Genomic DNA, 13,502 nt, shown 5'->3' with positions numbered 1-13,502 from the left:
TACACTAGTCCATCATCGTCACTCCAATTTGTCCCAGACTAGTGAGTAAATGTATTTGCAAAAGTTTAGTTTTAAACAGTATTTATTAATGAAAAATTACAAGATAAAATATTACAATGTTGCATAAAGTTCAAATATGGGAATCGGAAGCAACTTTGGAAATACTTATAAAACTCCGTCTCCCAAAACTTTGTTGAGACTCACAAGAAATATGGCAGAAATTTAGTCTTCGCCTCTTCGGACTAGTATGTTGCAAACTGTATTGCATCGCATTTTCTGTTTCTTGTGTACACAAAAAAAATAACTTGCAAACTGAATTACACGGTACTGGGGGTATGAAGTATTACAATAGATCAAGTTTATTAATATCTTGGGTGAGCATGTTCTTCACAACAACACAAAATGTTGAAATTTTTGAAAGGAGTAAACAGTCAGGCACCCTATGGTGGTAGTGAAGATTGATATTATGTGGAAGACAATGTTGATTTTTTTATATTTATCTCTCCTTGATCCCGATTTTTATAAAGAAAATTATTCAGATTATCAAAACCTTTATCAAAATAATGATCAAGACTCTTTCTCTTTTTCTCGTGTAACATGTATGTAAAAGAAAGCAGGAAAATAAAAGTAAACATTTATCATAAATTATAATAATTATTTTTTTTTATATTAGTGATGGTAAAATGAATGTCAATTTCGCAGAACCAGTAGATTTGGAGAAGGACTAATAGATTTTTCAGTCCACTGGTCTGTCTGACCAGTTCACTAAAAAACTTAAATTAGACCCCTGTGTTTTATAATAAACATTTTCAACACAAAATTTGTTAATCACTAAAAACTTCTATTGTGAGTAAATGAATGACCATATAAATGAGGTATTCATAGGCGGATCCAGGGCCCCACCCCCCCCCCTTTCGTGGGAAAAATTTGGTTGATTATATAGGGAATCATTGAAGCATGACTGGAGTGCCCCCCCCCCCCCCCCCCTTAGGTCAGTCAGCTGGCCCCCCCTTAGGAAAAGTTCTGGATCCGCCACTGGTATTTGAGCATTTTGAGTGGGTCCATTAAGTTTGGAATTCAATAAAAAAAAAAAAAAAAGGTGATTTTATAGTACATTGTGTGTATGTGGGTACTAAAGGAGAAGACCTTGACTAAGAATAACAACCTTAAAGTTTACCATATATACCAGACATCTTAAAAACAGGTACAATGTGTAAATAAAATACACATTGACAGTTGACCTAGTTTTTCCACAACCTGTGTGAGTCAAGAGTCAGCTATGTCATTAGCAAAGATATTACAATGACAGTATGCTGAGATTTTGAATTAAATATTTCTTCTCTGTGTAGTTTTCAAACCATAGTTCAAATTGGGTGACTTACACAAAGAGAATTCTTTTGACTGAATGAATAGAAAAATAAAGGGAACATCTCAAAAGAATTAAACTTAATATATTACTGCTTTAAGAGGGAATCTAAAGGTTGGAATTTGGAAATATCAAATAAATGGAAGGCACCTTTTTTTGTAGTAAAAAATATATCTATATATTCTGAAGAATAAGAAAATATCACAAAGCACTTTTAATAACCGATTTGTAAGTACAAATGTACATAAATTCATCTTTTTTCCAAAATAAATCGGGAAACACTTCCCAAATCTTTTAACAATCAAAGTATAAATACTATGTAAATATACTTGAAAAATCTGCAAATTGGTTTTATTTAACTTGAGGTATATTTTCTCAGGAACACTTACCTCACTTTTATTTATACATGCAGGGCCATAACTACATTAAGGCAAATGCCTCGTGTAGGAAATTTCAAAACCAAACGTTTAAAAAAAAACAGTAGCTTATTGTGACAGACTATGTGAAATACATTTTTGTGTTATCATGCATATTGGTCTTTTGATGTTGTCCCTAGAAACTTAAGTCTAACACTGAATCTATACATTTTGCTTTGAGACCAAAATATTGTCAAAAAATTATTACAACAGAACTTGCACTTTCAGATTAACTAAGAAAGTGTCTGGGGAACACTCAGAAAGCATGATTTTGCATCATTTGTTTCAATAGCTTCTTGGGTCTTCAGTGACTCCAAAACCCTTCAAAAAACATTTTGCCTCGCTCTGCTCGGTAAAACATGATTGCCAATACTTTAAAAAAAAAAAGGCTAGTTACAACCAAACTTTAATACTGTGTATGTATGCAATACACGTATATGCAGTTGGGAATATAGAAGATACTTTCCGGAGAGGATGATGATTAAATTCTAATTAAATGGTACATAATGACTTGACTATACATGTATTATTTCAAAATTGTATGTTTTCGAATGTTATAAATATAGTTGTGAAAAAAAATTATCAGTCCCCTGCTTTAATGAAAATTAAAAATCTTGCTTCAATAGTGCAGAAAATAGATAACCTGTCCTCCTAGTTTACAAAAATAAATAACCGATTCAAAACAAATCCTCCTGGCCCCCAAAGAATATCAAATGGTCGTCCTCTTATAAGCTCTTGTCATAGAAGTAAACTTTTAATCAAAGTAACCCAAGGTCAAACCAAGACATATAATGATCAAAGTTTGCTAAAATTTAAATTCTCTCCTGGAGTTCTTCATTAGTTACTTTTTAGACAAATGGTTGGAACAATGTGTTAATAGTATAAATGTAGGTCTAAACAACACTAAAATCAAATAGATGGAATCTTTTGCTAGATATTTTCTGTCTTGAATCAGGCAGATGCAAACTTATACATATACGCTCTTAAACTGACAATAGATTTGGCAAACCACTTTCAACCTTTGTCATAACAGGTCATTATAATTCATATGACAGATTTAGTAACTTTAGACATCATCATGATCAGTACTAAAATTCTAACACTAGCTCTACTAAACAGTAGCAGAAATTGAAACAAGATCCAAGATCAAGTTCAAAAATCAGTCTATATGGAAATTTTTATCAAAATGTAAATACGGGATCCAAACTGTATAGTATGCCTCAACAACTGGTGGTCCTGGATTTCGATGAAAACATTGCAAATTGACAGATTTTTGAACTTGATCTTGGATCTTGTTTCAATTTCTGTATTTTATAAGTATCTTAAAAAATTATACATTTTTTATTCAGAAATAACTCATTTTTATCAAATGTTCATGAATGTAGAAATAACATAATTATCGCTCGGGCAAAAATAATCACGAATATAATGCCTACCCATGTTAAAACTACAATAAAGTACATATAGCTTGCATCAATTATTTCTAAAATATGGAAATCCAAGCTTTTATTGACATTTTGTGACAGTCAGACTGCATTATAGAGTTTTCTGGCTTTAACTTTTGAGATAGTCCTCCATGTTAAAATCGTTCCTGTTATGGCCCCTGATGAACTTCACAGTTCCTTTAACATTTGAATATTCATGTTCATGTAAATGAAGACTAGATAAAGTCAAATGATACTAGTTACTGAATTTAAATGCCTATATACAACTGTATGTTTAAATCCATAAAGACCTTTTTCTGAAATCAATAACACACCAATAAGCTTTGATACCAAACAGTCTTCACAAAATGGATGTAAGCAATAAGAAATCCATAGGGTTATATAAATTTTATATAAATATCTGGAAAACCTGTCAATCAAAACTTAAAAGAAACGTTAAGAACATTTGGTACATAGATATAGGAAGATGTGGTGTGAGTGCCAATGAGACAACTCTCCATACAAATAACAATTTAAAAAGTAAACCATTATAGGTTAAAGTACGGCCTTCAACACGGAGCCTTGGCTCACACCGAACAACAAGCTATAAAGGGCCCCAAAATTACTAGTGTAAAACCATTCAAACGGGAAAACCAACGGTCTAATATCCATGTATTAAATATTTGTGTATACGTATACTACATACATTATACTTGGCAATGGGCATGTGATGGGATCAGACTTGGGGTAATTGTAATTGTAATCGTTAATCAGCTGTAATTGATTACAATTTTTCAAGTAATCAGTGTAATCATTAATCAGCCAAAAATCTGATTACATGTAATTTAATTTAATCAATTACTTTTCAAAATACCCTGTAATCATGATTACTTTTTGATTACATTCTGATTACAATGAAAAAAATCTAAAATTGTGTTTTGGTCAGTAAATGAACCTCTTTGTTCTTCATATTTGATAAATTTTTAACATACTAAAATGGTTTGGTTACTTTAAGCATGTCTACTTCAGTAAAAAATAAACTGTTACAGTATTGAAAAGTCATCATTAGCCTAAGCATAGACATATAATATAATTATAAACCTTTTATCTTGGTAAAAGATAGTTTAAACATATTTTATTGTTCAAAATGACAAAAGGATCAGACACAAGTTTTACAACTTAGCAACGTCTTCTCCAAAAAGATAGTGTACATACATGTATATTCATCGTTTTATAATGATCTTCATATTAATATTTGATAATAACTGTTATATATTCAAGTAATACTTTTCTTTAACCCTGAATTATAATCTTTTGTTAATTTTTGTGATTTTTGTCAACTTTGAATTGACAGGTAGGAGACTAATTAAGGTTTGTTTTTATTGCAATTACCAATGAGTATAGCTGTAGGGAAATATATATGATAAAAGATATATCAGACATGAAAATTTATCTAATTAGCACAAATTAAATTTAAAAGTTGGACAAATATGTTGTTTAAAATTTTTTTGTATTTGGACTGGACATGTAAAATGCAATGATTTTTAGTACTTACACATGTTACATATTGTTTACAATTTGATTAAACATTTCTATTAACATTTAACATAGTTATAACTGGAAACTTTATTTCATCCATATTTAAACTTCCATAAACTGCAACTTGGAATACATATAAATTATGAAAGAGGTCAGAAGACAAACAAAAAAACACTTGATTATGATATATCTTTATTAAATTTAATTCAAAATAATTCAGAGATCATTGGTGAGAAAGTGTAATGTATATCATGTATATGTTTGTAGTGAAATTTGGTGTTTATTTAAATAGATGAAGTTTAATTTAAAGTTATCATTTTATAATTGAACCAAATAAAATACTTTCTCAAAAATGCTATAGTTATATTGAATGTTTATTCATTCACATCATTCAAAATGTTTTGTTTTTAAATTCATTGTAATCAGATGTAATCATGATTACTTTGCCAATGTAATCATTAATTTAATCAGATACTTTCAGAAATGATGTAATCATTAATTTAATTTAATCGTACAAATGACAAAGTAATTGTAATTTAATCAATTACATTGAAAGTAATCGGACCCATCTCTGGATGGGATAAGGAAATACACTTGTACCGTTTGTATTGTTTGTACATTAACTGACTGATGCTTAAAAAAAACATAGAAATCTCTCAAATGTTCATACCACTTAATCTCAATCTTAGTTAACGTTGGTTCCATTTCGATGTTATATATGTATTTATTAAAGTTGAGCATACACGTGTTTTCTATTATGTAAACAATCACACATGATTGTGTGTCCGCATAGTGGTCATCTATTGGTGTTTATATTGGATAAACAGGTTTGTGTTTTAAATATATGATATTTCGGATTGGTCAATATTTGTCGCATTGCGTAAATATATTGAGTATGATATTTGTTATGTAAATAGCACGGGATTTTTAAAGCGCGAATAGTTGTATTGTTTAAGTAATTTAAGATATATGGTCATTCGAAGCTCGTATACCGTTCAGTAAGGCAGCTTAGTTTAGGTAAAGACCCCCCTCCCCCCCACACGGATTAAGATGCTTGTATATTTGAAATGTTTTCACGCATAGATAGATATTTATACTATCAGTAGGACATTGTCTGTTTTGGTTATTAATATTTATATGTATATATGATTTCTGATTTTGTTTTTCTATTTTGTAGGCTGTCGTGTACTACGCAGCGGTGTTGCCGATATCATGACATCGGGACTCAATATTTTGTTTTAATAAAATTTAACAGTAAGCTGCACATGCTGGCGAGCTATTCCTATGTAACAAGTGTTTGATTTTATTTTATAAATACTTTATATGCGTTTGAGTTGAGGAATTAGAATATAAACCTTGTTGTTATTGTTTTGGAACTAGCTTTTGGTAACTGTTCTCAGATCTGATTATTGAAAAGACATACTTTTTTTATTGGCTATCAAATTATACAGTGACACAGATTCCATAATCCCATAATATTAGATGAATAAGTTATGATTGCTCTCTGGTACATTGCAATGGTAGAATTCTTAATCTTATTACATTGTACACAGAAACTACAATATAATGATATATGTACTGTGTATTGGAGACAATGATTCAAATTATTGGTCATTGATCCTTAAACTTATTGACCACTCATGTCAATACACCCAATTCTCAGGAGTGTAAACACTTTACCAATTTGTTGACAAATGGATGGCAAACAAAAAAAGAGTTTGTTTTCACAAATGTTCAGGAATAAATTTTCTACATAAAACATATATAACCTAAAGTGTAAAGTCAAATTTAGAAATGTTCCACCAGACAGAATAAAACCTAGAATACTTGTAGTTGTATGTATGTATACATTAAGGAACCATGCAAGTTTGTGTAGAATATCTGTATTGACCTTCAGTAGCTCTATACCGTTTTATTTGCACTGAGCATTTTTTGAAGTAATAAAATATGCCTGCTTGAATAGTTCTGAATCTGATACCAGTTAAAAACTGTTTTTCTTAATGAATATCAAACCTGACATACTCCAAATGTACATGTACATGTAGTATACCAAATGAATTATTATACAACCTCGTCTTGTGTACCTCTACCTAAGAAATTACAAAACTACATCATTCTATGAATTTGAAAATTATTTATTAATTATGACAGTAGACACTGACATTCCATGAATCACACAATAACACCTCAGAAATATTGCATGAACCGGAGAAGAATACACTGACCAAATGTCTAACAAATATTAATAAAAAACCTAAAATCACCTTCACAGGGTCAATCTTTAAAGAAGAATTAAGTCTCCTAAAAACTAAACTGACCAAAAATAGTATCTCCAGAACATGTCCACAGTCTTCAACAATAGACTTAAGTACATGTATGAGTGAGTATGACTATACATGTACAATACCTCAAGCAATTAATCATCAAGAGTATTCTGTATTAAATATGTAGTCTAACAAAAAATGAAAGGAACAGTAAATTGTGTCTGTATTTTTCCTTGTGATTGCAATCTCAACAATGATTCTGGACTTAAAGTTTGTATTATTCTTGGTGTCAGATTGTGACTATGATGGTGCTGTGGACAGTTGTTGACTGTGTTAGTATTTTTCCTGTTGATTGTGATGATGATGGTAGACTGTTTATTGACTATTCCTGGTGATTTTGACAATGATCAGATGATAGTTTGTTGACTGTGTAATGTTGATGATTGTATTTTTCCTGGTGATAGTGATGATGAATGTTGTGTTTGTATCTCAAGGTTTGTATTTTCCTTGTGACAGTGACGATGAATGTTTGTATTTCTCCTGGAAATAGTGATGATGACTGTGGACTGTTGTTGGCTGTATTTTCCTAATGATTGTTACAATACATGTACATGCTATACGATAATGTTTGTATATTTCCTGATGATTGTAGATTGTATTGGATGTTGACTATTGAAAGTGATTGAATGATGCGGGGCCTTATATTGTTGATGACTGTTTTAAATAGTTGCATGAAAGGACAGTGAGGCAAATTACAATAACGTACAAGCATCCAAAAAAATTGCTTGGGATTTTGACTGTAACTGGCTAAATATTGACGATTGCAACTACATGTATCAATACATGTATTGTAGTGTTATATAAATTTTAATGTCTCATTGAATATGTGTTTGGTGCATTTTTGATGTAAACAAGTTTTTTAATGTCAGATTCAGTCTTCACGATGAACTGTTAAATCTACAGGCCCAGAGCTCATTTTTTGAAAATTTTTAATTAGATTCTGTTGACCTGTAAATATGATTTTTACAGGCCTGAGAGCAATTTTACAAGCCTGGGCTGCCAGGACTGCCACTCAGCGTGATGACTGCAGATTTGTTTTGTTTTAAACAAAGGAAACGAAGGTACAGGTATATATACAAATGTATGACCTACATGTATGTTTTTCTTTGTTTAAAAAAAAACAATAAAATACATTTGTAGCAAGCAAACCAATTTAGAAAACAAAAGGTCTTCAATGATGAACAAACGTCTCTACTATGAATGTACATGTAGAAGTCAAGCACTAAAATGCTCTTAGCTACATGTACATTTGTATATTTAAAGAAAGTTGACATCAACATAATGGTTTAACATCTAAAAGCGTAAAATGGATCTGGGGGGCCCCTTTTAGTGGGAAAAATTTGGTTGGTAACATGTGTATAGGAAATCACTGAAGCGTGTCTGGAGCGGGCCCCCTTACGAAAAGTTCTGGATCCACCACTGAAAAGCTTTGATAAAGGTGACTGATCTACCATGCAGTTTAGATAAGATAGCAAAGAAACTGAAGAAGGTCAATTGCTGAATTGGGTGAAATGCCTTCAAAATGTTTTACATACATGAACTAAAATTGCAACAAATCATCAACATAAAACAACAGCTAATGAAGAGACAGAATTCAATCATTTGTGGTCAGAGAATTTCTTTGTATGAAAATAAGATCAACCTGTATGGACAATACCAAATGTAAGATTTTAATCTCCAAATACATATAAAACTTTCAAATTACAATTAAAAACCATTCCACTCCTCAAAATGCATGTACATGCAGTATGTAAATAAATATGTGTACGAAATAAGCCACACCTTCCACAAGATAACAGGAAACAAGATTATGTTCTACTTCCAATTATTTAAATTTGTAAGTAAATAAATAAATACAAACATTTTTTGGCTATGGTATATTTCAACAGATTATCTCAAATATAGTCTCCCAATTTTGATCTTATTAGAGAAAATTAAATAATAATTTTAATCCTTGGATCTATATTTTATTTATAAGTATCTCCCCAGACGATTAGATGGTGTTTCAGTCCTAAATTAAAGAACAGTAGTGGACGTATTACATTGTATTCCCAAACGGTTCTCCAAGATAGTGGAGGAATCATACAAAAACAGAACAGAACTACAGCTGACAAACTTTATTTCAGTTCTGAGACGGTCCCCAAACATACATTGCAAACAACTACAGATTCCATGTATGGGTATTTTACTAACTACCTGAGCTTATAAATGAGCTAAAAGATGTTGTATTGCATTATGTTTTAGTTCTTTTCACCTTTTTAGTTACGCTACCTGAATAAATAATACTTACAGCAAGGTCCGGACAGGTTACATCTTTCAATGAAACAGCTCGAACAAATCCAGACCGCCATTCCCACTCACAAATTTTGTTAACTTTTAGTTTTCCAGGGCTCTGAACTGATAGAAATCTCTTCCCTACTAAATCCTCTCTACACTTAAAAGCCATTTCATTCACCAAGAACCCATATTAGATTTCACATTCTTCCTAAATCACAAAACTTTACAACAAAATTCCTTCGTATCTTACACTGTCGTACGCAGCGTATGAATTTACAACACACATATTTGACACGGGGTCAATAGGTCATATTTTATCAACAAATAGAGAAAATATAGTTCAATCGTTTAACAGAAACTGTTTGTTTGTATGTTGTTTAAAACTTGTGGCTATATTTTTAAGAGAGCTTCCTTTAATTTTACTTTATCTATATTCGACAGATTTTTTTAGGTGAAATTATTTTTAAAAAATCATGGCATGTCTTAACATGTGGACTTTATATAGATTAGACCGTTGGTTTTCCCGTTTGAATGGTTTTACACTAGTAATTTTGGGGCCCTTTATAGCTTGTTGTTCGGTGTGAGTCAAGGCTCCGTGTTGAAGGCCGTACTTTAACCTATAATGGTTTACTTTTTAAATTGTTATTTGTATGGAGAGTTGTCTCATTGGCACTCACACCACATCTTCCTATATCTAGTTAAAATTATTCAGCCAGTAATTTATTGCACTGATTTTGAAAGTATTTTTTTTTTGGTTATATCCAACTGACAGCATCAAACTTCACTTGCCATATGATTTGAGATATAGGGAGGAGGGCTGAAAAAATGATGGAATTATTGATGCATTGTATTATATTCGAAAACCGTGCATGCGTTGTCCTTTGGGTAAACTCGACTAGTTTTAAACATGGTTTTAAAACAGACCAAAGTTACAAATTAATGCAACGTATTTACGCCGTGGCGGATTCAGGCTGGGTACGGCCGGCGTACCCCTCCCCCACAAATTTGCAAAGCATGATTGGGGGTTTTATTTGTCAAAAATCCAGGATCAGTATTGGAACCATTCTATTAACAAAACAAACAAGACAAATGATGAGTATTTAAGAAGTGCCTGGAAAATAAACCACAGGTCAGATGAGATAGATGCAAAAGCAAGCATCGGTGGGATCATCGGATGAAGAACTATAATGTCTCTAAATACAACACGAAGAAAGTTCAAACTACACATTATTATACAGAATATCAAGCATACATACTCCAAAAGTCAACCATAATATCATACCATCCAAGTTGTTGCTATTCCACCAGTCATAATCATTAAAGCAGACTCAAGCAATTGAAAAAAAAACTTTTACTCTCATATAGTCGCATACATACATCTAAATACAAACCTCTTAACTGGTTCAGTGATAATGAACGTCACACTCAACTCCAAAATATATAAATGAACTAAATTTAAAAATCATACAAGACAAACAAAGGATAGAGGCTCCTGACTTGGGACAGGCGCAAAAATGCGCCGGAGTGAAGCAAGTTTTATGAGATCTCAACCCACTCCTATTCCTCTAGTCAATGTAGACAAATAAACACAATCGCGGCGATGCGTAAAAACTCAGTTTAAAAGAAGTCCGAGTCCGATGTCAGAATAGGTAACAAAAGAAACTAAGCAAAATGACAATGATACATTAACCTGTTAACAAAGGACTAATAGCAATTATACTGACATATGCCAGCTCCAGACCTCAATTAAACTGATAATAATATATATATATATGTAGGACTCTAAAGTGCGATGGTACTTTAAAGTGCGATGGTCACGCTAAAGTGCGATGGTCTACGCTAAAGTACGATGGTGTCTCACGCTAAAGTGCAATGGTTGTTTGTTCGCTAAAGTACGTTGGTTTATTACGCTAAAGTGCGATGGTCCAAAGGGTAAGATGCGAGGGGTTAAAACATACAGGTCAAAAAAGTTTTGCAAATGCTAGTATGCTAAGGTATAACATAAGTGATAGGCTTTATAATTTTCCGGTAGGCTTAAGTGATTGTTTCTAAATAAACAAGTTCGACCAAGTTATAATTGCTATAAAGGTACTAATTTATGTGTCGCAAAACATTAAATTTCATGAAAAATGAATTTTTAAAAATTTGGAGCGTATTCATGGTATTGAATATTTGGATAATTGGTATATATTGTCGTTCACACCAATGTTAAAACCTCCCTTACAGTCATCATTCAAAAATTATAAATATAAAATTCGTTCATTGTCGGAATATGCAACATTTATTCTTTATTTATAAGCTTTTAATCATGTCAAATGCGAAAGAAAGGCAATGTTCGCCTAGCTTTCTCCTTTTTCTTAGCGAGAACAAATACATGTTTTATTTTCCTACAATGTACAGTACGAACAAATGCAGAAAATTTATAATTCACACATGAAAACATGTATGTCTATTTTACCGTCGGACGTATCTTTTATTAAAATCGACAGCATTTTAACGAGGATCACAGAGTAAACTACCACATAAACAATGCTTCAAATGTATCCGTTTGCTTCTAATAGAAGCAGGATAAGTATGCGTATACTGTTTTGTATGTATTTAGTAAATTTGTTGACTACAGAATACAAGTCCTTCCAGCACTCGAAAAAAATAAACATTGCGCTACAGCCGACAAAGAACGATTAAGTTTAAATCAATTACTAGTTTTAAAGTCATGGACATTTATTGTATAAATTGTTAATAAAATATTCTGAATCTATCTTCCGGCATGTTCTTTTTTTTGGTTTGTATAAACGACTGATAACGTCATAATCAAACTACGTTTCTTACGTCTATACTTTCGCGGACCATCGCACTTTAGCGTGGGGATGCATCGCACTTTAGCGCATACCATCGCACTTTAGCGTAACCATCGCACTTTAGCGTCCCCATCGCACTTTAGAGTCCTACATATATATATAATATATATATATTATATGTCTTCATCATATGAAGATCAAGCTCACTCACTCCCGTTAGGTGTTTAGTATCATATGTGTCTCTGATTTAACCCATCAACTCAAATAACGTCAGAAAAAATAACTGGATATCAATGTGCAGATTTCACAAACAGACCTGTTTAAATGCTCAGTGTTGTAATCATACAATTATATGTCACTGTATGGTAATTTAATAAAGAATCTGAATCCGAATCTGTCTATGAATAAATATTTAAATAAATTAATTAGCCGAGTTTCAGTGGAGTATGCATGAAATCCAAATAAATTGTGATTTAATAACTAAACCACTAAACAATTCTAACCGTTGTTTTATTTCATTTGAAAAGTTAAGAAGAATATTTGAAAGTTCAGTTATCATACTTATGGCACTGAAGAATAGAACGAATTTCATCCTCAACCTCAGTACCACACAATAAGAATTTACAGAATGAGATACTTTCTGATATTATCAGATTTTTGTACCTTCCCCTCTCGATCTCGTTATTGTGAGCATTGATACGAAATTTTGTTAAATAATTTCTATATTTAAAATTTCCCTGCAAAAGGTAATTTTCTTCAACTTCGTACTTTATTTGGCCTGTTGATATTTTTAAAGCTTATTCCCATATAGTTTATTGCCTCTGAACTCATTATTAAGCTCAGTTTGCCATATTAAATCATATTTTGATTGCATCTTTTTGTATGAATAGTTTTTTTTAACTTGGTCTTTAAATTAAGTGCATAATTTTCATTGATGCTAATTAAAGTATGAAATACTTGTAACGTTATACCAGCTCTGAGGGGGAGGACAGGGGGGGGGTACCCTTCTCCCTTCTCCCACCCATTTTCTCCTTTCTCCTACCCCCGTTCTCCTTTCTCCCATTAGAACAAAACATCTCCTTTTGAGATATTTTTTCTTGAAATATTAGATCATTTTTTAAAAGGAGATATTTTATTTTTTCTCCTTTCTCCAACTTTTTCTCCTTTCTCCCAGCCTTCCTCTCCTTTCTCCTACCCCTTTTCTCCTTTCTCCCATCCCCTTTCTCCTTTCTCCTACCCCCTTTCTCCCTGTCTCCCTTGCCCCTGTCCTCCCCCTCAGCTCTTTTTCTGCTCAGTCATCATCATGTTATTGTATACTATACAGGAGTAACTTAAAGTTTGAGAGATTGAAAGCCTAG

At 32.0% G+C, this 13,502-nt stretch overlaps 1 protein-coding gene across 1 annotated transcript in view; it reads right to left on the bottom strand.

Annotated features, from left to right (window-relative positions):
* Positions 1-9,734, bottom strand: part of LOC139521783 (probable JmjC domain-containing histone demethylation protein 2C) — an 89,694-nt gene extending 79,960 nt beyond the window's left edge. The window contains exon 1 of the mRNA XM_071315404.1: positions 9,360-9,734. Within this exon, the coding sequence (XP_071171505.1) occupies positions 9,360-9,515 (156 nt within the window). The 5' untranslated portion in view covers positions 9,516-9,734. The remainder of the gene's footprint in view (positions 1-9,359) is intronic.
* Positions 9,735-13,502: the final 3,768 nt, after the last annotated feature.

This window comes from Mytilus edulis, chromosome 4 (genome assembly GCF_963676685.1).
Source record: "Mytilus edulis chromosome 4, xbMytEdul2.2, whole genome shotgun sequence".
Lineage (NCBI taxonomy): Eukaryota > Metazoa > Mollusca > Bivalvia > Mytilida > Mytilidae > Mytilus > Mytilus edulis.
Note: the sequence above shows the minus strand (reverse complement) of the source record. Positions and strands in the feature narration are given on the sequence as shown.